Genomic DNA, 20,758 nt, shown 5'->3' with positions numbered 1-20,758 from the left:
ACATTCTTGCTCATTGCCGTTTTCTTTTTAGTTAAGCAAGGATCCCAAGACCACAACTCACGAGTTGTTTATTTTGCGAGACGGTGTGGCGGCCAAAACCTTGTGGCGATCGCAAAACTTGAGTCATTTGATCGCTTTGAACGCCACGGAAGTGCTGGCGAGAAGGTTGGTCCACTTCCATCAGGACGAAAGTTTGAGTGAATCCGGTGTGATCTCAGCCTTTTGGATTCTCTCGGCTTTGGCGACTAAAGGTAAACACATAACGAAACTGCCTTCTTTCCCTTTTTTTTAATGATCGATTAAAAACCTCGAGATTAGCGTGAATGAAAATGAAGATCCCTTTTGATCCCAAGCGATTATTTGAACTAACGTTGAATTTAAAGCAAGGGAACGGAAATGGCGCCTTTCATGAACTCTCCTCAATGACTCAGACCTAAACACTGACTCCGATTTTTTTTTCTTCTTTCCATCTCATGGTTCTCATCCTTCTTCTTCTTCTTCTTCTACCACTACTACTTCTCCTGCTGCTGATCCTACTGCTGACCTTGATGATGATGCCCCTTTTGATCTGATCATTTGCTCTCTCTTTGTCCGGCCCCCATCCTTGATCCTGTTCCAATGTAATCCTGACCAGACTCAAAATTTAGCTGGCAATTCGGAGGGGCCCTAAAGATCATCAATCCCCTCTTAAAACGTCTTGCATGCAAATCTCTTGGCCTGTATCCGATTTTGCAGGTGAATATTTCGTTGCCAAAGCCAATCAATACATTATACATAGAGTAGAACGTGTGCATGCTAGATACAACTAGTTTTGTTTTAGTATTTGGACGACATCGAATAGTCCTTTTCTTAATCTTGAAATGCACGCCGAGTCAGTATTTAGCTTTTCTTTTGCTTCATAATACAAGAAATCATTCAATCGATCACTTTGCTCTTGTCTGGATCTGAAGTCAGACGAGCCGAACAATATTTTGATAGCAATTTAAAGTTGCCTCACAATCATGAATGTCGGTGAAAGCTGTCACTCCTATTGAAAACAACCCGCTACAAAGGCGGTACAAGGTGAAGAAAATAAAACGTGAAATTTCTTAAAAATGATAACAATTTGCAATGTAGTTTTGACATAGTAATTCAAAGGCACTAGGGATTCCAAAACGACCGAAGATGCATTGAGATCCCAACAATGAAATTCGAAGCCCACAAACTTAAAAACAACCCTGTGCCATCTGTAGACAAATTCAAAATTTATCAATTGCGTTTTTTTGGCCCTGTCGAGTACTCTCAATGATGAAAAATATTTACATTTCGAAAACACATTACACAATTATTGGAAATATGGCCTTAAACAAATGCTTGTAGCTTTTGCTTACAAAATACTCGAAGATTCATAACCACTACTTACCAAAATATTCTCTACCAACCAAAAGCGTCCTCATTACGCCTAATGGTCCGGAGAAAGTTCTGAAAAGTTTATAGATTGACTGGTGTTCTTGCTTCAGCCAAGAGTTGGTAAACTTACTTTGAAATGGAGCACCTTTAAAAGTTGGGTGTTCGTGATACAAAATGTACATCAATTAATCCACTTTCCTCACGAATGATAATGATTAAACCTAGGAACTAGATTTAAATGAGAATCGGCAGATATCTCATCCATTCGGATGCGTTCATTTTTTTTCATGATCCATTTTGGTCTAAAAGCAAGGATACAGAGGTTCAAGCTATAGTATATACATTTTTTCTTTTGAAAACTAAAGGACTCGACCTTTTGAACAATCCGTTGACACGGAACCGAATTTAACTGTCCATAGATTGGAGGAAAATGTGTATCAAAATGTGAAAAGCGTGCATAACCACCGGAATGAAGGCTGTTGTTACACTTTAGTATTGCATATTAGTATCAGGGTGTGTTTGATCATGTTATATTGTACTTTGCTAACGTTTTTGTCGACATTCTCATCCCGCAACGGGTGCTTATATCGTTCTGTCTCTGTTCCTCAAGGTGGTGAAGGCCTTGGCACGCAACACTGATGTGGCCCAATCCCTCGGTGGTCAAGGAGTGGTCCAAACCATCGTGGTCGTTTTTAGACAAGTTATCCTCAAAAAGAAGTTTTGTCCCAAAATAAAGGTGGCACTGGAGGCTTTGTTCATGTTGGCAAAATGCAGTAAGATACCGAATAACACAACCAATGCAACCACGACTTCAAAAAATTCCACCTAAAAAAGTTCGTTTGTTCAACTTCCAGAGTACAATGTCAACCTCTTGGTGGCTGAAAATCTTAGCCGAGACTTGCTAGAAATTCTACAAAGTCATAAAGCCAACTTATGTCAGAAAAGACAAACCTTCAAGATCTCCGGGTCCATCTTGAATATTCTTCTTCACATCATTTCCAACAGTAAGGTGGCAAAGCTTCTCACATAAATGGTGATAACGAATTTGACAAGGAACTCATTTGTCCAGACCAAGGGAAAGCGAATTTCCTGCGAGATAATGGAACCGAGATCCTGAAGTCGTTTTGCCAGGACTTGACAATCAAAGACCGTCGAGGAGATCGGCTACTAAGTCGATCCTGGACCATCCTAAGTAAATGTCGAACACCAAAGCTCCTGCCAATCGCCGACGACTTCAGTCCCATGCAATTTGACGCGCCGGAGGTCCATTGGAAAAAGCGATCCAGCGGTAAAACATTGTCTGCGTGTGGTTGCATTTCCTCAGAAATCTGGGATTGAAAAGAAATCGACTGACCATTGTTTTTTTTTAGGTTGCTACTCGTCAGCCACGTCCAGAGAGACCACGCCAGACACCGACGACGACGAGGTTGCTGATGATGAGTACGAGGATGAGTACGAATATGAATACGAGTATGAAGACGGCGAGGACGAAGAAGATGCCTTTGCCGAAGAGATGCCTGGAGCCCTGACCGGCCTGTCCAAGACCAGTTCCAAAGTGTTCAAGGCTCAAAAACGCAGTGATGACGAGTTGAGAGCCTCTTACGATAAGTTCTTCATCGAATTGCAATCGGTGAGTGTTTTCTTAGAACAATCTCATTTTTCTTTGCTATTCAAAAACCATGTTTCAGTTGATGGGTGGGAACGGTACCGAAGAATCAACTCCGAGTTTATCGTCAAGTGTCACGGAGTTATATGATCAACTTCATACCGAGAGAGTTTGTGGCCTTTACTTGTTTGAGGACATTGCTCTACCAGATCGATTGTTTCTTAACGACGCATCTGGACCGGAGGAGTTTTTGCATCAAAAGAATTGCAATATATACAGGTAAACTGGACCACATTTTTGCTTGGAATGAATCGCAATACTTAAGACGATCTGCTCGCTTCCAGGGAAAAGCTTCTAAAGGTCTTGTATAACGAATGCAAGGATAATTCGAGATCATCGACAAACCTGAATTCCTTCATCCACGACAACGATGAGCCCTCTGTGGATCTTGATGTGGTCTACGATTTGGACCAACTTCTTGATCCAAGTCACTCCAACGTTGGCTTCCATTCCAGGGGGGATTCCCTCCAGTTCGAGTCCCGCTTTGAAAGTGGAAATCTGAGAAAGGTGATCCGTCTGGTGCACCAAGAATACAATCTCATCCTTACCCCCGACGTAAACACGGCCAAACATCACCAATGGTTCTATTTCTCGGTGAAGAACATGCGCTCTGATCAAATATATACCTTTAATATTATCAACTATGAGAAAACCAATTCACAATTTAACTTTGGTAAGCAGGCAAAAGTTATTTCTGGATCGTGAATTGTTCTACAGTATAGGTTGAATTGAAATCATTTCTAGGAATGCAACCGGTCATGTTTTCCCAATTGGAGTATGAGCAAAGAGGCTTGGGCTGGACCCGAGTTGGCCAAGATGTGATCTATTACAAAAACGAGTTCTCCAAATCCATGGCAGCGGGATCAAATTATATGACGGCCAGTTTCAAGATCCAATTTCCACATTCCACAGGGGACGTTTGCTACTTAGCCTACCATTTCCCATATACTTACACCCGTTTGCTGGTAGGCCTTTCAATCCCCAGTATAGGTAGAAATTACTGTACATGACCTTCAAATTCATCACACTTGCATTGCAGACGCACTTGGAAGTGTTGCAGTGTTCCAAATCCCAAGATACGTATCTTCGTATTGATTCTTTGAACAAAACATTGAACAATCACGATGTCCCTCTGATCACGATCACGTCCAACAATGATAACGCCAGACCACTTCTGGAACGAAAGCTCGTGGTTCTCACGTCTCGAGTTCATCCCGGAGAAACCAATGCTTCGTTCATGATGGAAGGAGTTCTGGATCAACTCGTGAGCGATTCACAACTAGCCTCAGTACTAAGATCCAATTTCATCTTCAAGCTTGTTCCAATGCTCAATGTCGAAGGCGTCATTAACGGATGGTAAGAGTTAAACAATAAGATTGATATGGCGTGATTATATTTGATCACCCGTTCTTTTGGAACAGCCATCGTTGTGGATTGACTGGGGATGATTTGAATCGTCAATGGGACAAACCTCACCCCATCCTTCATCCCAGTGTGTATCACGCCAAAGGTATCTTGGCCTATTGTCACCAAATTCTAAAAACGTCGCATCTGCCCGATAAGAAACAACAAGCGGATCAGCCTTTCTTGTTTTGCGATTTCCACGGTCACTCTCGAAAAAAGAGCATCTTTTTGTACGGATGTTCGGGCGATGAAAGCTGGCTTCCGTCCGATTCCGATCGTTCCACCAACAGCAGCCACACCGAGAATCAGAATAAGGTCAGTGAACAAGAACACTTTCTTGCCTTTGTCTCGATCGCTGACCTCAATATCCATAACAAGGACACACGCTTCTACGATAAATGTAAACTAAAGGTGTGTCCAACAAATCGTAAGCGAGCGAGAAACCGCCATCCAATTGCCACCTGCGGTTACAGACTTTCGGTCGTACGATCGTAAACTTGTGGCTTCTCATTAGAACAATCTCTTATGGAATTGTCCTAGTATTCATGGTTGTATTTTTTCCTTCTTTGTTGCATTGCACCTTCAGATGCTTGCGGACCTTCTTCACAATCGATTCCAGGGCTTTGAGCGCAAATCCTGCCGTTACGCAATCGAAAAGAGCCGAGAATCCACAGCCCGTGTTGTTGTCTGGCGAGAGTTCAAGGTTCAACATTCGTACACCCTAGAAAGCACTTTCTGTGGCTTTAGCAAGCACGAATACAAGGTATGATCAAGAAGTGCGATAATTTGAGCCCGAAGAAAGGATTGACATTTGACGAATTAAAAAGAAGGAGGGAAAGCCTGGCCTTTTTAGTTTCCAAATAATGATTCATGACTCATTTTAAGCAATAGACTATATTAAGCTGAAGTTCCTGGGTTGCAGGAATGAATTGGAAAGCATGATGAATTGGAACATTCCAGTGCTTCATGATATCATGCAAGAAATAGAGCATTCATAAATTCATTTGGCTTGAAATTAGTACCAGGGCTATGAAATAATTGATGTTTTTATTAGTAAAATGAGTCTATCTAATAGTTCAAATGGCTAAAAGTCATTAGTCCATTGGCATTAATGATCATCTCCGGTAAGTATATGTGTACTTTACAGGGCCAGCAAATCAAACCAAGCCATCTTTCAAGCATGGGAAAATGCTTTGTCAATGCTCTTTTGGAATTAGCCGAAGAGCAAGAATCAACCTCAGTTGGAGAAAGAAAATTGCAAAAGTAAGATGATCCTATCTGGTGGTCCAAGATGTAAGTATATTAGCTGCATCCAGTTCATGAAAAAATTAATGCTTACTTTTTACTTTTTAAGGATTATCGTCACCATTCCCGATCTTGCTTCTCAATCAAGGATTATTTGACGTTGTGAAAGTATCAATAATATTATTTTGAAATAAATCAGTTTGAGTTACCTTCTGCACAATGACATGTTGAAAGTGCTTTTATCATAAGAGCTTTGGAAATGCTGGCACAATTGGGCACATGATGTGTTTCAGTGGTCCAGTCATATTTTGGCAACATTTGTAGCATTTTTTTTGAAACGAAAACAGAGGATTCGGTGGTCTGCATCACCATCATTGATATCAGGTGACAAACAATAATGAATCCAGGCATCAGCATTCAGATATTTAAAGTCTTTTGTTGAACACAATGTCCAATTTATTCACAATTTGGTGAGTTTTACTTGCACTATCACAATACGACTCTAATACTATGGGAGAGCCATGGAAGCTTTCCGATTCTGGATTTTCTTGCGAGGAGTAGTCGTTCAAATCTACGCCTAATTGGTATTACATGAAGAAAATAGATATTTTGGAGGGAGAAGAGATTCGCTTCGGAAAATGATAGCGCTCAAAGTCGAAGATTTGACTTGTGGGATCCTAGCTACCAATTACATTTATGTCTATTCCTCATTTTGTTCTTGAAGAGCCGGTGTCTCACTGATGATCTCTTGAAGTGCCTCTTCGGGATCGGGCTCTTCCTCATGAGCTTCTTCTTCAGCTCTCTGCTCAATCTCGACAATCGCTGGCGAGACCAATCGTTTGTTATACAAGTTCAAAAAGTCCATGACCACCCCGTTGGTCCAACCGAATCCGATTTGGATCTCATACTCTCCGCCACCACCAATTCGCATTGAACTCAAGGCATCGTACTGAAATCATTAAATGATACGGTTAAGACATTGACAGTCAGGCATTTAGTGGTATTAAATAATGGTGGCTCACTTTCTCAAACATATGTCCTTTGGCGATGAAATTGTTAAAAGACCCTTCCACTCGCTTGGAAGCGATCAGGAATGCCAAATCTTGAGCCTCAGGGATGTTGGTACGCTCTAAACCAAGCACAACCATGTGCTCCAAAGGGGGCCAACAATTGGGGAAATCCCACTGCTGACCAGTGACTGAGAATGTGGTTGGGAGTCCCCCAGGGTGTTGAGTGATATCATGTTTGAGTAAGTAGGACAAGGCCGAGTGGATTTGATTCGAACGATTTCCTTTCGACATGGTCTCGGTGTAGAGAGGAACCAGATTACTTGGGGAGAAATACTTTCGGGTCTTGCAATTGATCATATCATAGTCCAACCACACACCCTCATCTTCGTCCCACAACACCTCCTCAATCGCATCAACGAGCTCGTCAGCGAACTTCTGATAAAACACGGCCGAGACTTCATTTTGAACAATGTCCCTGGCATATCGCGACAAGATTTGGGCATTCAAAGCAACGAAGCTGTTCAAGTCCACGGGAATGATGAATCGAGCTTTCGTATCGTGGAGCTCTCCAGTGTTGCCTCCGTCCTTGATCATCCATCGCGAGGAATAATCCCAACCCGTCTCAGCCCCAGTCTTCATTTCCCAGTAGAGACTGGCCTTTTCCTCCAAGGTGTGGGCATATTGCTCTACAAGCTGGAAAAGATGAAACCAAATGTGCTTCATTGTTACATTTTCGTATGCTTTAGACATCAAAGATGGAGGGTATTCAGTGAGATCGCTTACCTCGTAATCCTCAAAATAGGATTCGGGACGAGGACCTTCATCCTCGCAATTAAAGCGGGCAAGTCTGTGCGATCGGCCATCTTTGACCACCGTGGTGAAATGATGTTGAGCCCAGTACTCGAACTCTCTGACGAGGAACTTCCAATTATCCCTGAAGAATACGAAGAATACAAATTAGAACCATTCAAGTGCCCAAATTGGATCCACTACATGATAGGCTCACTTGACAAATTGTTCATCCCCGGTAGCTTTGACGTACTCATCAACCATCTGAATGAATAGTGGGGGTTGGGATCGGTTGATATAATACGTCCGTCCTCCGTTCGGGATTAGGCCATACATTTGGATGAGATGCACAAAGTTCAAAAGCATCCCACGGACAGTATCGTACATCTCTGACAAAAGGAGACCTCGGATGATCCAAAACGAGTCCCAGTAATAGATCTCGCGGAACCGTCCCCCTGGAACCACCACTGGATGAGGCAAATAAATGAGGGTGTACAAATCTTGGTTGACTTCCACGTCGTTCTTGATCTTTCGGCAGAGAATCTGCCAACGAAAGTTCAAATCTATGGCGAACTGCCGGAAGCGGGAGTCCGTGATATGATTGACAAAGTCCGGACTGACTTTCCAATCGGATGGAGTGAAATCTTCCATTTGATTCTCCAGAGTGAAATACTTTTGAACAAAACTGGCGATGGTTTCATTGCTGGGACTATCATTGTTTTCTTCCATGAGCCGATCGAATGCATTCTGCACTAGAATAGGACTGTCGTTGAGTTTCATGTCCACAAATGTTTTGGAGTCCGGGAAGATTCGAGACATCTGCACCACATGAATTATTGAATTCGGCTGATGGCCACTGAAGATTTTCCTATAAAACGTTGGAAAACAAACATGAATTATGATTCATTTTTCATTTCAATTTGTCTTGAACCATTCTAACGTCGGATTCAACTTTTCCCCCAAAGATCATTCGTCAATCCACACGAAAATGTTCTCCCCAATGATTGACGTAAGAAAAAATGAATTCGAGGATGCATTTCCATGAGCACAGCTAAGAGACGGGAGGGCTCTCTCGCTTTTCAGGCTTTCAGTATACTTTTTGTACTGTGCTTCAATGTCCCGATCTGAATGTCTGTTTTCAAACGAATGTCTGTTTCCAAAACGTTTGTGTTCAACAAAGTACAACCAAAAGAGGGAGCCATCCTCTCCGTCTCAAATTGGTACTACGTCCATACCCTGGTTCTGACTGGAACAAGAAGGGGAGGAGAGCAAGAAAGGCCTAGATGACCCTGCCGTCCACGTCTGTTCCCAAGAGAACGTTACATTGAACCCCAGCAACCAGAGTCTGGGCCTAGATACCCACAGCTGACTTTTGTTAGCGGGGCATGGCACTTATTCATGGCATTAGCCAATTTGGAAGAGCATTGCTTATGCGAGGTCCTTTAAACATAAATAGATCATCATGCCATTTCTTTTTAACAATTCAAATACGTCGTTGGAGTAAAATTAGAGCGAATCAAACAAATTAGTTTTTGCAGAAATCAGTGTTACACCAATAATACAGCGTGTAAGCATTAATCGTTAATCTTAGGTTAAGGTGGAATTACACTCAATAATGTATTGCTTAGTAATCGGCATTCTCAAGGAGGCACCTACCGATATTGGAACTAACCTAACTTGTTTAACAAAGATAACTAATGTTTCTCTCTTTGTAGGCAGATATCGTTCAGATGAGATCCTTTAAGTCCCATAAGGAAAAAATCTTTGAACAACAAATCGAAAAGTTATCTGCTCCTTTTCGTTTGTTCACTTGTCTCATTTACCTGATGCCTTGATTCCCGTCAGAGAACACGGTGGAGCTTTGCTTTTTCAGCAATTGGGGACTGGAATCGGGCGAGGACGAACCAGAGCGTTGTTCGACCTCGATCCCATGGTCCGTTTGATTGGTAATAATAGCCACCATGGCTATGACTTAGAGTTGTTACTCAATGAACGATAATGACAAATTTATTCTGAAGTCTCACTGAACGTGCTTCCACCTCGGAAGCAAAAACGATCTGTTCTCCAAACGAAGGTCTCGAAAGCTTTTATAACTTTCCGGCGCTTCGATTGCGCGCGCATATCCGGCTAAGGATGATGATGAGGCTCCCCCTTAGTCTGTTCTCTCAGCTTCAGTCCACCCACGAACTACCTCAGATTATAGCTATACCCAGTACCCACCACACGCTTCAGCTCTGCCAGATCCACGTGGGTAGGGTGGGGGGGACGATGGCCATCATCAACCGAGAGAGAAGCTTCATGAACCTGGAGGAATCATGTCTCTCCTGGAGCTAAAGCTGAAGCTGGAGCTGAAGCTGGAGTTGGAGCGAGTGTCAACGCTCTTCTTCATCGGCAGAGAACATTGGCCAAACACGCCGATCTTCACCGCTTCTCATTGGCTCTTTAGCATTGGGAGCCGGATTACTGCGAGAAAGTCACACGGAGGGTCCTTCCTTGGTTTTTACTGCCAAGTCTCCTCGTCGGCCTGGAACAAGATGGTGGTAGTGGTGGCGGTGGAACAGCGATAAAAAGATCAAGCCGAGTTGTACAGCCCAGAGACGTCCACAGAAGGAGCGGAATCCGGTTCAAGCTAGAAATTTTCGAGGTTATTCGACTTTAAGACAGGAGGAGAAAGGCGCAAGACAGAGAGGAAGAGAGCCTTTTCTCGACGTTACTTTATAGGTTAGCAAGTAAGCACAAAGAAGCCACGGCCAGATTTGGTTGGGTCACCACAATTTGATGAAAGTGTGTTTTCTAGGAACAATAGAAAGTAACTGGCTTGGTCTTTGAACATACTCCCACGAAACTACAACTTACAGGACTACGGTAGACGAAAGCAAAATCATGTTTGCAACGCAGTTGGCTTGCAGCCTTCAAATTGACCCAAAAAAAATCATCCCAATACGTATGTTCGTCTAGTCGGCTGAGCAAACAATTTGCGTAAAGATTTACATTGTGCTCCCAGTCATTTTTGGGAAGCACATAGACCAGACCCCGAACTCGGCCTTCAATTTACAGTGAACATTCGTATGACTCTCTGCAGGGACAAACATGACCATGAAATTCCATCGAAATTCCTCCTTGAAATGAAGGAGAAGTTTCCATGTGATGGAAATTATAGGTTTGAGATTAAGATGCTCACACGCCAAAGTTCAATGTCCTTGATATGCACAATTGAAAAACATATTTCATCATCACATGGGAACTTTTCGCTTATGCAACAAGAATGAAATCACCTCAACTATTTACATCAGTCATGGAAAAGAGTTGCTACGGGGGGATTAAATGTCCATTGGGTGTAAATAAGAAAACTAACGTTTTCTCTTAATCTCGCACACTCAGCATCCAATTGCCCCACCTCTGGTTCATCGTTCGTAAGACAGAACGAAAACATAAGAAGTTTCACCGTTCAATTCAACTGCGTTATGTTACAAACAGCCGATTTGGCGTACACTCTCAGAGTACTTTCGAAACGAATGGAATGCATGATACTTGTACGCTTGAGAGCTTCCACCGATCGATATAACCTCTTTCTTCTTCTTCCTCTCGCTCTCTGCTTTCTCAAATGTGTAGCGAAACTCCCAGCTAAACTGAGCAATGGAACGTTTACTCCATGGGACAAACACGTGAAAAGCACGTTTCCTCAGGAAACGTTCTGAGTACATAAAGCAACTTGATGGAGCCTTTCCGAGTTCAAGAACTTACTCGTGAGGCCCATTCTCTCTCGAGGTCATGACCTGGAAACGTTCCCCCAATACCACACTCATGATGATTAGAGCCTAGGGTTTCTCAAGTCTTAATTTTTCACAACATTCGTAATAGAAGGTATCTGTTAAGATTATTGAGCAACGGAGTGCATAGAAATCAAATTTTGTCTGAATTACATGCTGAATCAAATTTTGTTTCCGAATATCTTAATCTTGATCCCGATAAGGGAACATGCAGGCGAGTCTCAAATCAGATTCAAAAATACCACACGCCATCTTTTGTGACAAGTGAACTGTGGATTTTGTGAAGGCTGGGCTATCTCAAATGGCCTAGTAGGCAAACTACATATTTAAGTAAAAGTGATTTAAGCACCTCGATTTGTTACCTAGAGAATCGGCAAAGCGGCTTACATGAATTTTTGTCGGTTGAACTTGAACCTTACCGCCCATTGAACAAGGAACAACCTACGTTCTATTCATGCCAAAATCTAACCATCTTTAGAATGGCAACAAATTTATGATGAGCATTAATATTTCATTCACGATTTGACCCAATTGCAATCTCACGGTTATTTTAAGCTACATGAGAATAATCTCGACTCGAGTATGTATGTCAATAACCAATGCTAGAATGAAACGTCATTAGCCGATAATCTCTCCAGAGAATCTACAAGTTCCATACCGAAATGCCCAGCAAATAGTACATTTTTCAGTTAGGTTTTTAAAACAATGTTTAAGGGTTATTTACCGATGCTTGAAAATAATTTCCCATTAACTAATGTCATATGGGCCATCCCACAAGATAATAACTTCATATCGACAGCGTAAGAAGAGATACTGGTAATAATATTAAGCTTTTGAAGTGGAGCAATCAATATTATGAAGCGAAGAGGACCTAAAATGGAGCCTTGGGGAACAAACACTCCACTTGAAATCATGCATGTCACTAAGGAATCCTGTGACCTTAACCAAACTGCCTCTTACAACAAATGAAGGTTCTAGGTCACGTTTAAACCTTTATTTGATGAATTCACCTATTAGTCAGATGCTTCAGCAGTTTCATGCCATTTCAGTTTCTTTGAATTGCGGTTCATATTTCATTCATCGTAAATGATCATTTTTAGCCAAAGTCATACAAATGAAGAAGCTTGTCCCCATAGCATAAATATCACAACTTGAAATCTCCTTTTATGGGCAAACATTGTACCAAGCCCGAGTTTAGACATAGCAAGGGCATGAGAATGCTTTCATTTGAGTAACATTAAACAGTCTACATAATTCTAGGATATGGTTTTTGAAGGGGCCTGAATGATGATAATGTTGACCGGACTTGCTCTAGGTTCACATGCATTTTAGTTTTGTCCCCTCTTTGGAAATTCTTAAGTAAAGGCACAAATAATTTCCCAGAAGAAGCTAGTTTAAATTCCACCTTCTGGAAAGACATTTGGTGTGAAATGATCATCGCAGTCTTCTACCATGAGACGGGTTCGTGTCGCCTAATGGAACTTTGTCAAGAAAACCTTTTGGCGGTGATTCCACTTAATCCCATTGCCCCTTTATCACTTTACTTGGGTACAAAAAATAAATCGTTAATCAGAGCTCATATTGAAACTTGGGAACAAAGAGAAACAAGTCAAGCGTTACTAAGCATTGTTTCATAGTTCAAAAAAAAAATCAAAATGTGGCTAAAAGCTTTTTCAGTGCCACAGATAAAAAAAGTGCTTAATTTTTGTTCAAACCAAGCGTAAATGTGCATTCAGAACTAGTATCACAGAATAGTATTAGAAATTTCCATCTGGCGCTGTACTGATTAGTCTCAATTCGACGAGCCTGTTATCTAATTTTAATGTCGTACTTAACGAAGAATAAAGATCAGATAGTTTTTCGAAGTTGCAATGATTAAACTGTCGCCCCAACATAACAAATGTCTGCCTGAGGGGGGTTGAGAGAAAAATTTTGTTTGACAAACTCATAACCAAATGGGAATCTGAGGGCTTTAAATTTGCATTAATGGACCACCACGCCTTCGTTCGACATGAACTTGGACCATGTGCCTTTAATCCCGTGGTAAAACAACTTCAAGAAAACAACATTGTTCTTAAAATAGTGTTTTGAATATTTCTTTTCCTAAAGACACTCGCTCCTCTTGATACTTGATTTAAAAAAAAAGAGTCTTGTCATTCGAATAAGATTTTCTGAGGGCTATTTGGACGTCTGATATGTCTTGAGATGGACCCCGGCTCTGAAAGAGAACAATGGTTTTGTCCAGGGAAAGTTAAGTGGTAAGCTTTGGCTGGTCGGGCATCTCAATCCCAACAAATATGATCCATGTCCTCATATCAACCTCTTTTCTTTGATGACGTGATGCAATCCGAATCTCCCGGGATGGAAACTTGAAACTAGCTGGTTTAAATCAATCACTTAAAGAGCCCTAAAGGTGCGAAGGGCTCTCTCAGCTTTGTCCAGAACAATTGAACGGATAAGTCACTTAAGTGTCAGTCAAACGACTTTCTCAATGATGTGTTAGTGTTTAATGATGAGAGAATATCCTTACGCTGTAGCCGGATGCGAGCCAAGGCTTCGGACATTGTCATGGAATTGAAACTGAACCACGGATAAGGGTTTCAAGCAATGGTAACTGTTTGGGCGCCCTCTCGCTGACACATTGGCAATTAAAGACACTGTAAACGCTTGGAATATGCGGGGCATCTTCTAGTGTTTGGATTTCCTCTTCACGCCCCTTCAAGCCCCTCTCAAGCACAACACAAAATGAACGAACAAAATCCTACAATTGAATTTATCGCAACACAACAATACACATCACAACGCGCTCCTTTGAAACGTTATTGAAACTGAGGTATCTCATGCCGAAACATGGATATTTAGGGCTTGTCAGCCAAACAGACCAAATACATGTTCAAGGCCTTTTTCCAACGTAACGTTGAAAAATGAATTCACTGAACCTTACCAACTTTCCGTGGACTGTTTTAAGAATCTTTATTATTGAGGAACTCAAAGTGATGAGATGAACAAGAAAACAAAATAAAAGCCGCTTACAGTATATTTTTATCAATTTCGAAATGTACAGACATCAATGTAGTTTACTTAAGCACCTTTGCGTAGTTCTGTAACAAGATCATTTAGAATATCAGCAGGGTAAGTTATTGCACTTCTGTGCTCTTTCTGTTGCATTTTAGTGAGCACGTTTGCCAATTTCAATCAGACTATTTGAACAACACTAGTAAATAGTAGCAATCGCTGACAGACAATATTTTGGGTACTTCATAGATTTTACTTTAAAGGACAACTCCTTACGTTTGCATAGTAGTTTTTGTCTCTTTTTGAGTAGTTTCTTATTATGATATTATTTATCATGACTCATGTATTGTAAAAAATTTATGTTTTAGGAGATTTCAAATCATTCTGTCAATATTAAAGGCCCAAAGAGAATCATTTCGAGTCGTTTTTATGATTGTCGTTGGCAAGTAAACTTATGTTCCTATTTTGTGAAATGTAGTTGTAAAGAGCTTGTTTCACACTTTCCAATTGGAGACTTTAAGCACAGTTCTTGTCAACAACCAATTAGTTGACTTTCTTTTCGAGCAGACTTTGGTGATGATGAAGGATCAATGAATAACACTAGCTTGTGAGAGCACAGTGATGCTAAAATAAGGTTAGCATTATAAGGTTATAAGGTTTGAAAAGCCTTACCAACTTTCAATTGGATATGCTCATCGAACTTTCCATTATCTTGGAGGACTACATGAATGAAGACCTGCTCAATGTCCTATAGTGGAGTGTCTAATGGCGATTGCTATAAATTATGAGGAATGTTCAAATAATGCAATAAAGATTAGCAAAAAATGCACGGATGTTTCAACGAATAGGATTCTCTATCTATTGATTGCCTACACCGTAGTGTTTTGGAATCGATTGGGCTCTGATTCTCATCCTAACTATCTACAACCTCTCCGTAGTGAAACGACTTTTCATGATCGTTCAGAGAACCCCATCAAGATGAAACCAGTGTCAGGAGGTTCAGAGCGCGGTGTTAAAGAAAATCACCATAACTCTGACGCTTTCCGAAAGTAGACGAGAACCATTTGGAGAGGGCCAAGCACTTATTACTCTATCCACACGTGGCCAAAGAAATTGATACTAAAACGTGAGCTGCTTCAATATGTCGACCACTACATGGCCTGGCCTACTACTGACAAGCAAATGTGTGTGCGTGAAGGAGGGGAGGGGGGGATGTTCCTATCTTTTGTAAAACGGGAGTTCATCCAAATAGCCGTAGTAGTATCTTGCACGTGCGTGCATCCTTAATACATACGCACACTAGTACGTACGTAAGTACTGCTCGAGTCAGTTGCGAGACGTTTCCACATGACTGCATTGCGTAATTGTCTTGAAACAAATGATGGCCAAGCGCACGTCTTGACGACGAGGAATCATTTCATTAACCGATGCTAACCATAGACCACAAGTGAGCGGCTAACGTTCATGAAATCATGAAAGCTTAAACACCTGCTCGCTCGAACCCCGAGAGCTCATGCTGCAGAAATGTGCGGTCAATGCGTTCAATGTGCAATGATAATATGTACTGCGTCGGTCCATTTCAATTGTCTCTTCTAATATTGGCGTTTGGACGCTTGGTACACACGTACGTAGAATTGGTCAATTGTCCATGTATAGTCTTGTAATGAAGCGACACCCTGGAGGGATAAAGTGATCCATGGGTGGGGTTGACTCCAAAGATACGCTGCATTTCAAAAAGGGCTTGACACAATTGATCCTCGGGCCATTTGGTCCTTGAACGGGAAATATCGACCATTTACCAGCAGGTTTCCGGAATAGATTTTGGGCCATTTGGTACTGATTGAGAAACTCTCTGAGGCTAGACAGACGGAATAACCCAGACACAAAGGAAGACATCAAAAACTTGGTCTCAAGGATGTCAAAACCAAAATACCACCATCTACCACCCTTGGCGTGCGATAATATGGTCCAATTCTTTTGTTGGTACTTCAATCCTGATCAAAGCAAATGTTGAGCTCATTGTCCCTTTTCGATCGAGCCCAATCCAATTTAGGGTTTCTTTAGCAGTCTCCTCGCTAATATCTGTTAGACCTAGAAAACGATGCCAAGAGCACTTTCCATCATTTATCATGGACGTTTTATTCTCAAGACTTGCATCCCGTCTCGGTGGAATGTTTTTGCTCAACACTCGGGACCGTTGCTTTTCTTACTGCTTGGTCATCGAACTTACACACGTACAAGTAAGGCGTAGTGCAGGTACAGCTTGCTCAATATATTTGTCATGGCTCATGCCATTCCAAGCATTCATAGCGAGGACAATTGTCTTGTGGCTTTTAATTGGCAAGGAAACAGTGGGCAGGTATGTTTTGTCATTTGAAGAGACGGCCTATCTTTCCAATAGAGGGCACTGGATCTAATTTCTTGTGCCAACAATATGTTTGGCCCTATGGTAGGTATGGACCTTTAGAAAGGAACAATGGAGACACGATTTATAGTTATGGCATTCTTGTTTATTTCAAATTCAAAACATGGGAAGGGCGACTGGGACCGAGGAAAAGCTGCAGCCCAAAATGACACAGCGTGAATCGGTCTCTCTTGGCAGCGGATATGACATGACATCCATACTCTTTTAAAGCACATTTTCTTTTGAATCGCAACATTAGTCTGAATAGAACAGGCTGTTCTTGTAGTACGGGTAGTGATAATAGTATTGATAATAATCTTCGACATCGGAGCTCTAGAAGTCAGATCATCAGTTGGCAAATGGCAAATGGCAGTGTAGTGTAACATTGGTTGATGTTTTCCGTTGCACATTATGCTCCTCCCTAGATCTCATTTTCCACTTTTCAGTTCAGACACCAGTATTACCTTGACCTCTGTTGAACAAATTGCCAACTTGGGGAGGAAGCCCAAAACACAGGCAAAGTTAGTAATACACAATGATGGTGATGGTGGTGGTGGTGGTGGCATTGGACGAGACAACTGGGGCGCCAAAAGAAATGAGTTCGATTTGGGGGCCGTTTCTTGTTCAAAGTTACAAGACCTGACTCAAGGCAGCATAGCCACCAAAGGGCACGTTAGTAGGTTTCACATAAAAAGAGTTGAGAGGACACTCCAAATACACGCTCTTTGAAAACCATATTCCTGTGGAGGCAAGCTCACTCCTCGTCAGTTGAGTCGATGGATTTGCATAGTTAACATTGTGTGTGTGTGTGTGTGTGTCTCCGTGGTAAATATCATGCATGCATGCATGTAAGCATGTATGCCTACATCCATGTCTAAATTGCTTGCCAGACTCAGCTATAATAGTAAGGGTTTCTGAAAGAACGAGGCAACCACGTTCACCTCTCTGGCTCGTCGTCTTGAGAAGGAAAGAACCAATTCGCAAGATTGACAATTGACGGCAACGTGAGAACACTATTGAGCCCAGTCACATGAGGGTCACGCCAAAATTGATCGTTGTTAGCGATGATGCACTAATTATTGTCTATGTATGGGAGTGTGAGAGAGAAACTCAAGGCACAACGCGATTTACTGTCCAGACCAAGGTCAGTTTGAAAAGATCCCTGGCTATCACGAGGAGGACGGAGGTCTCTCATTTCCAAATGAGAACTCATCGTGCATCCGCGAAATGGAGGCTAGACCTCCAAACTTGGGGAAAGGGGGAAATTCGGCTGAGAAATCAAACCCGATCCCGCGGGAACCCAATCGGGGCTTAGCGGTATCTGGCGACGGCACCCGATGCGAGGATGTCTGTCGAATGGAACTCGATTGCATGAACGGATCATTGTCCGGTTGGAAGAACTCATCTTGAAAATGAGCCTTGGAAAACTCTGACAGAGGTTGTTCTTGAACTTGTTGAGTATTCTCCCCTTTAAGCTTGGGAGTTCTCTCGGGACCTTTATGGCGCGGGAATCTTCCCACGGCAGACGAAGGATTACCAAAATAGTCCTGAATAATCAAAGGATTCTCGGTAACATCATAAGGTTGCTGTTGCCTAGGTTGGTCATGATTTGGCAAATGAAAAGGCTCTGGCTTAAAATCGTGGAATCCATAACTTTCTTCCGGGTCATATTCAGCTTCTGTCTGTTCTTCCTGCACGATCTTGTGTTGTTGATGGTGTCCATAGATCTTGTCATTCCTGATATTCTCATACAAGTCCTTGTTTGTGGTCGTCTTTGAATAGTTTTCCGTCGTGAGGCTCGGGGAATCCACTTTCTTCAGCTCGAATGACTTTAGAATTTTGTCCGCATTGTCGTAAATAGAGTGATCATGGTCTCTGTTTTCGTCATAATCGTTATAATTGGCACCAAATCCTGATCCCGAAGACGACTCGAGCTCGGGATGGCGGTAGGCGCTCTGTCCCAAAAGCGTCACAGACTTCTCCGTTGGCGAGGCAAACATATTTGGATTGCCATGATGTGGTGCGCCTGTCTTAATGCCTGTGGCAAATATGTCATCATCGTCATCATCACCATAATTGGCGTGTGCGTCAGTCGGATCAAAGCTTAGAGCAGGCTGGACTCGAAATCCTCCTCCGCTACCTCTTCCTCCTTGTGATGACGGTGATGATGATGATGATAATGATGATGAAGAAGAAGAAAGAGGATGAGGAGGAAGGCGCTGGATGTCAGTATGGTCACGATTAAGTGGATGATGATTATAACTGGATGAGGAGGAGTGCGGGTTGTGACCACGATGGTGGTAACGGTGAGCTGGTGTTTGAGTTTCACTTTCCAATTCATGATGATGCTCTGCCTTGGAATCTTCGTCACGGTACTTCATATGAGTGAGCCTCAGCTGCTCCCCGTGCATGGGAGGAAGTGTAGACGGATGGCCATATGGTCGAACTGTCACAGTGGGACCGGCGTCCGAAGAAAAATGGCCAAATCCCATTGTCGAGTCACGTGACACTCCCCTCTCAAGATGTGGACCGGTGAATGGGGAACGCTCAGTTGTGGACGGTGAAGCCGACATTGACGATGAAGATGACGAGGACGGCAAAAAAGACAAAGCCGGCTTGTAATACGCGGAAGGCCTCTGGAGACGGGTGGGGGGTTGTGGGGGTGGAGGTCGCACTGACAAGGGCCTTTCTTTCTGCACCACATCCGACGACGAAGAAGGGTGCGATGGAGTCCCATAGCCGAAGTAATCGTTATATGTGTACTTCCCTTTGTTCACAATAGAGCCAGGAGTCTCAATATCGATGTTCTTATGTATTGGAAGAGCTGTCTGAGGACGAAATTGATAGGGGTCCTCAGCCTCGATGGGCTTTTCTACTTGCTTTCGCTTCGTTCTGGGAATGGCTTGGCCATAATATTCAGGCGTCTCCAAGAATCTGGATGGGGCTTTGGTGGAAGCGGTAGCTTTAAAGTACGGGAAGCTGGGTCCGAAAGTGGGCTTGTTCTTGGCCTTATCGAGGATGGACTTGGGTGTGGCGTGAGGTGGAATTACGCTAAAAGGGGAGCTTCCTTTGCTATAAATGTTGTCAATGCCAAACGGACCCGATCGTTCCGTGGTGGTTGTGATCGTCGTCGTGGTAGTCACTGCTTTGGGTTGATAAACTTCAGTAGTAGTGATTGCCGGTTTTGATCTGTTGTAATATGCATTTGGCTTTGAGGACGTTCGTTGGTCTTCGTTCGGCCTCCGGCTTTTGAAGTTGAATTTAAATGGAGATTTATCAAAGAATGATTCTGCTTCATATTCTTTGGTTTCTTCACCTTCATCCTCATTTTGGTGATGTTCGTCGCCATTGTGTGCCTGGGAATGATGACCATCATTCTCGCCATTCTTCTTTCCCCACTCAAAATCGTCTTTTTCATGGCTTGACTTGGCGGTGGTGCTAAATGTAGTGGTGGTGCTAGTTGTTGTTGTTGTGGTGGTGGTGGTGGTGGTTGTGGTGGGTTTTGTTGTTGTGATCCCTCTATCAAAGAGAGAAAAGGGGGATGAGGAATCCTTGGCAAAGTTTTGAAGAAGTCGTCCACTTTTTCTCCGTTTGGAAGCATCCAGATTCTTAAGTCTGGCATTCTCGAACGGTACAAAACTGGATTTTGACAGAGAAGGGGTAAAAAGACTATCAACCCCTTCCTGAGTCAACAAATTCGATTCATCTCGATTTGACTTGGGTCGGCCCGTGCTCGGTTCAGGTTTTCTTAACCTGGGATGGGAGAGTAAGAACAGGGTTTCTCCTTTGCCGTCCTTGTCGTCCTTAAAACCATCGTCACCCTTATCACTCTCAGCATCTTAGTCCTCGTTGTCCAATGTTGCGGGTAATTCATCTTTAGAGGGAAAATGCGGAAACTTTGCATTCTCGTTCTTGGGATATTCTACTACTACTTCATTTCTTAGCCCCGAAGAACTGAACTCTTCTTGGAATCTCTCTCGAATTTCTTCACGATTGGTTGAAGGCTTCCAATTGCTCTTCTTTCTGTAGTGTCGCTTGGGCTTTTTATGGGGCTTTCTCGTGTATT

The 20,758-nt window shown here is 42.6% G+C and overlaps 2 protein-coding genes across 4 annotated transcripts in view; one reads left to right on the top strand and one right to left on the bottom strand.

Annotated features, from left to right (window-relative positions):
• LOC131879094 (cytosolic carboxypeptidase 1-like) overlaps window positions 1-5,927 on the top strand; it is a 10,593-nt gene extending 4,666 nt beyond the window's left edge. Inside the window, exons 4-17 of one of the 2 annotated variants that reach the window (XM_059225301.1) lie at window positions 32-251; window positions 635-735; window positions 2,000-2,162; window positions 2,244-2,393; window positions 2,459-2,677; window positions 2,760-3,019; window positions 3,078-3,274; window positions 3,340-3,728; window positions 3,800-4,020; window positions 4,095-4,411; window positions 4,477-4,774; window positions 5,046-5,222; window positions 5,607-5,722; window positions 5,814-5,927. In XM_059225301.1, the coding sequence (XP_059081284.1) occupies window positions 32-251; window positions 635-735; window positions 2,000-2,162; window positions 2,244-2,393; window positions 2,459-2,677; window positions 2,760-3,019; window positions 3,078-3,274; window positions 3,340-3,728; window positions 3,800-4,020; window positions 4,095-4,411; window positions 4,477-4,774; window positions 5,046-5,222; window positions 5,607-5,722; window positions 5,814-5,862 (2,877 nt within the window). In that variant the 3' untranslated portion in view covers window positions 5,863-5,927. Of the gene's footprint in view, window positions 1-31; window positions 252-634; window positions 736-1,999; window positions 2,163-2,243; window positions 2,394-2,458; window positions 2,678-2,759; window positions 3,020-3,077; window positions 3,275-3,339; window positions 3,729-3,799; window positions 4,021-4,094; window positions 4,412-4,476; window positions 4,775-5,045; window positions 5,223-5,606; window positions 5,753-5,813 lie in introns of both variants that reach the window. The other variant, XM_059225302.1, reaches the window with a different exon arrangement.
• A 201-nt stretch (window positions 5,928-6,128) lies between these two features.
• On the bottom strand, window positions 6,129-14,171 carry LOC131879095 (trehalase-like). 2 transcript variants are annotated; one of them, XM_059225303.1, is made up of 5 exons: window positions 13,804-14,171; window positions 7,721-8,371; window positions 7,498-7,648; window positions 6,727-7,407; window positions 6,129-6,653 (listed from the first exon to the last, which is right to left on the bottom strand). In XM_059225303.1, exons 1-5 carry the CDS (start codon window positions 13,956-13,958, stop codon window positions 6,405-6,407), a joined length of 1,887 nt encoding a protein of 628 aa, XP_059081286.1. In that variant the 5' UTR covers window positions 13,959-14,171; the 3' UTR covers window positions 6,129-6,404. The 2 variants fall into 2 exon arrangements, with proteins under 2 accessions (XP_059081286.1, XP_059081287.1); XM_059225304.1 differs by lacking the exon at window positions 13,804-14,171 and adding an exon at window positions 9,327-10,516.
• Window positions 14,172-20,758: the final 6,587 nt, after the last annotated feature.

This window comes from Tigriopus californicus, chromosome 4 (genome assembly GCF_007210705.1).
Source record: "Tigriopus californicus strain San Diego chromosome 4, Tcal_SD_v2.1, whole genome shotgun sequence".
Classification (NCBI taxonomy): Eukaryota; Metazoa; Arthropoda; class Copepoda; order Harpacticoida; family Harpacticidae; genus Tigriopus; species Tigriopus californicus.
This window is presented reverse-complemented; position numbering and strand designations above follow the sequence as displayed.

Coding starts and splice junctions, on each gene's coding strand:
- LOC131879095 (XM_059225303.1), bottom strand. CDS start 13,958: ATGCCCCGCATATTCCAAGCGTTTACAGTGTCTTTAATTGCCAATGTG. Junction 8,372..13,803: donor GGCTCGCATCCGGCTACAGC/GTAAGGATATTC, acceptor AACGTTTTATAG/GAAAATCTTCAGTGGCCATC. Junction 7,649..7,720: donor GGGGATGAACAATTTGTCAA/GTGAGCCTATCA, acceptor CGTATTCTTCAG/GGATAATTGGAAGTTCCTCG.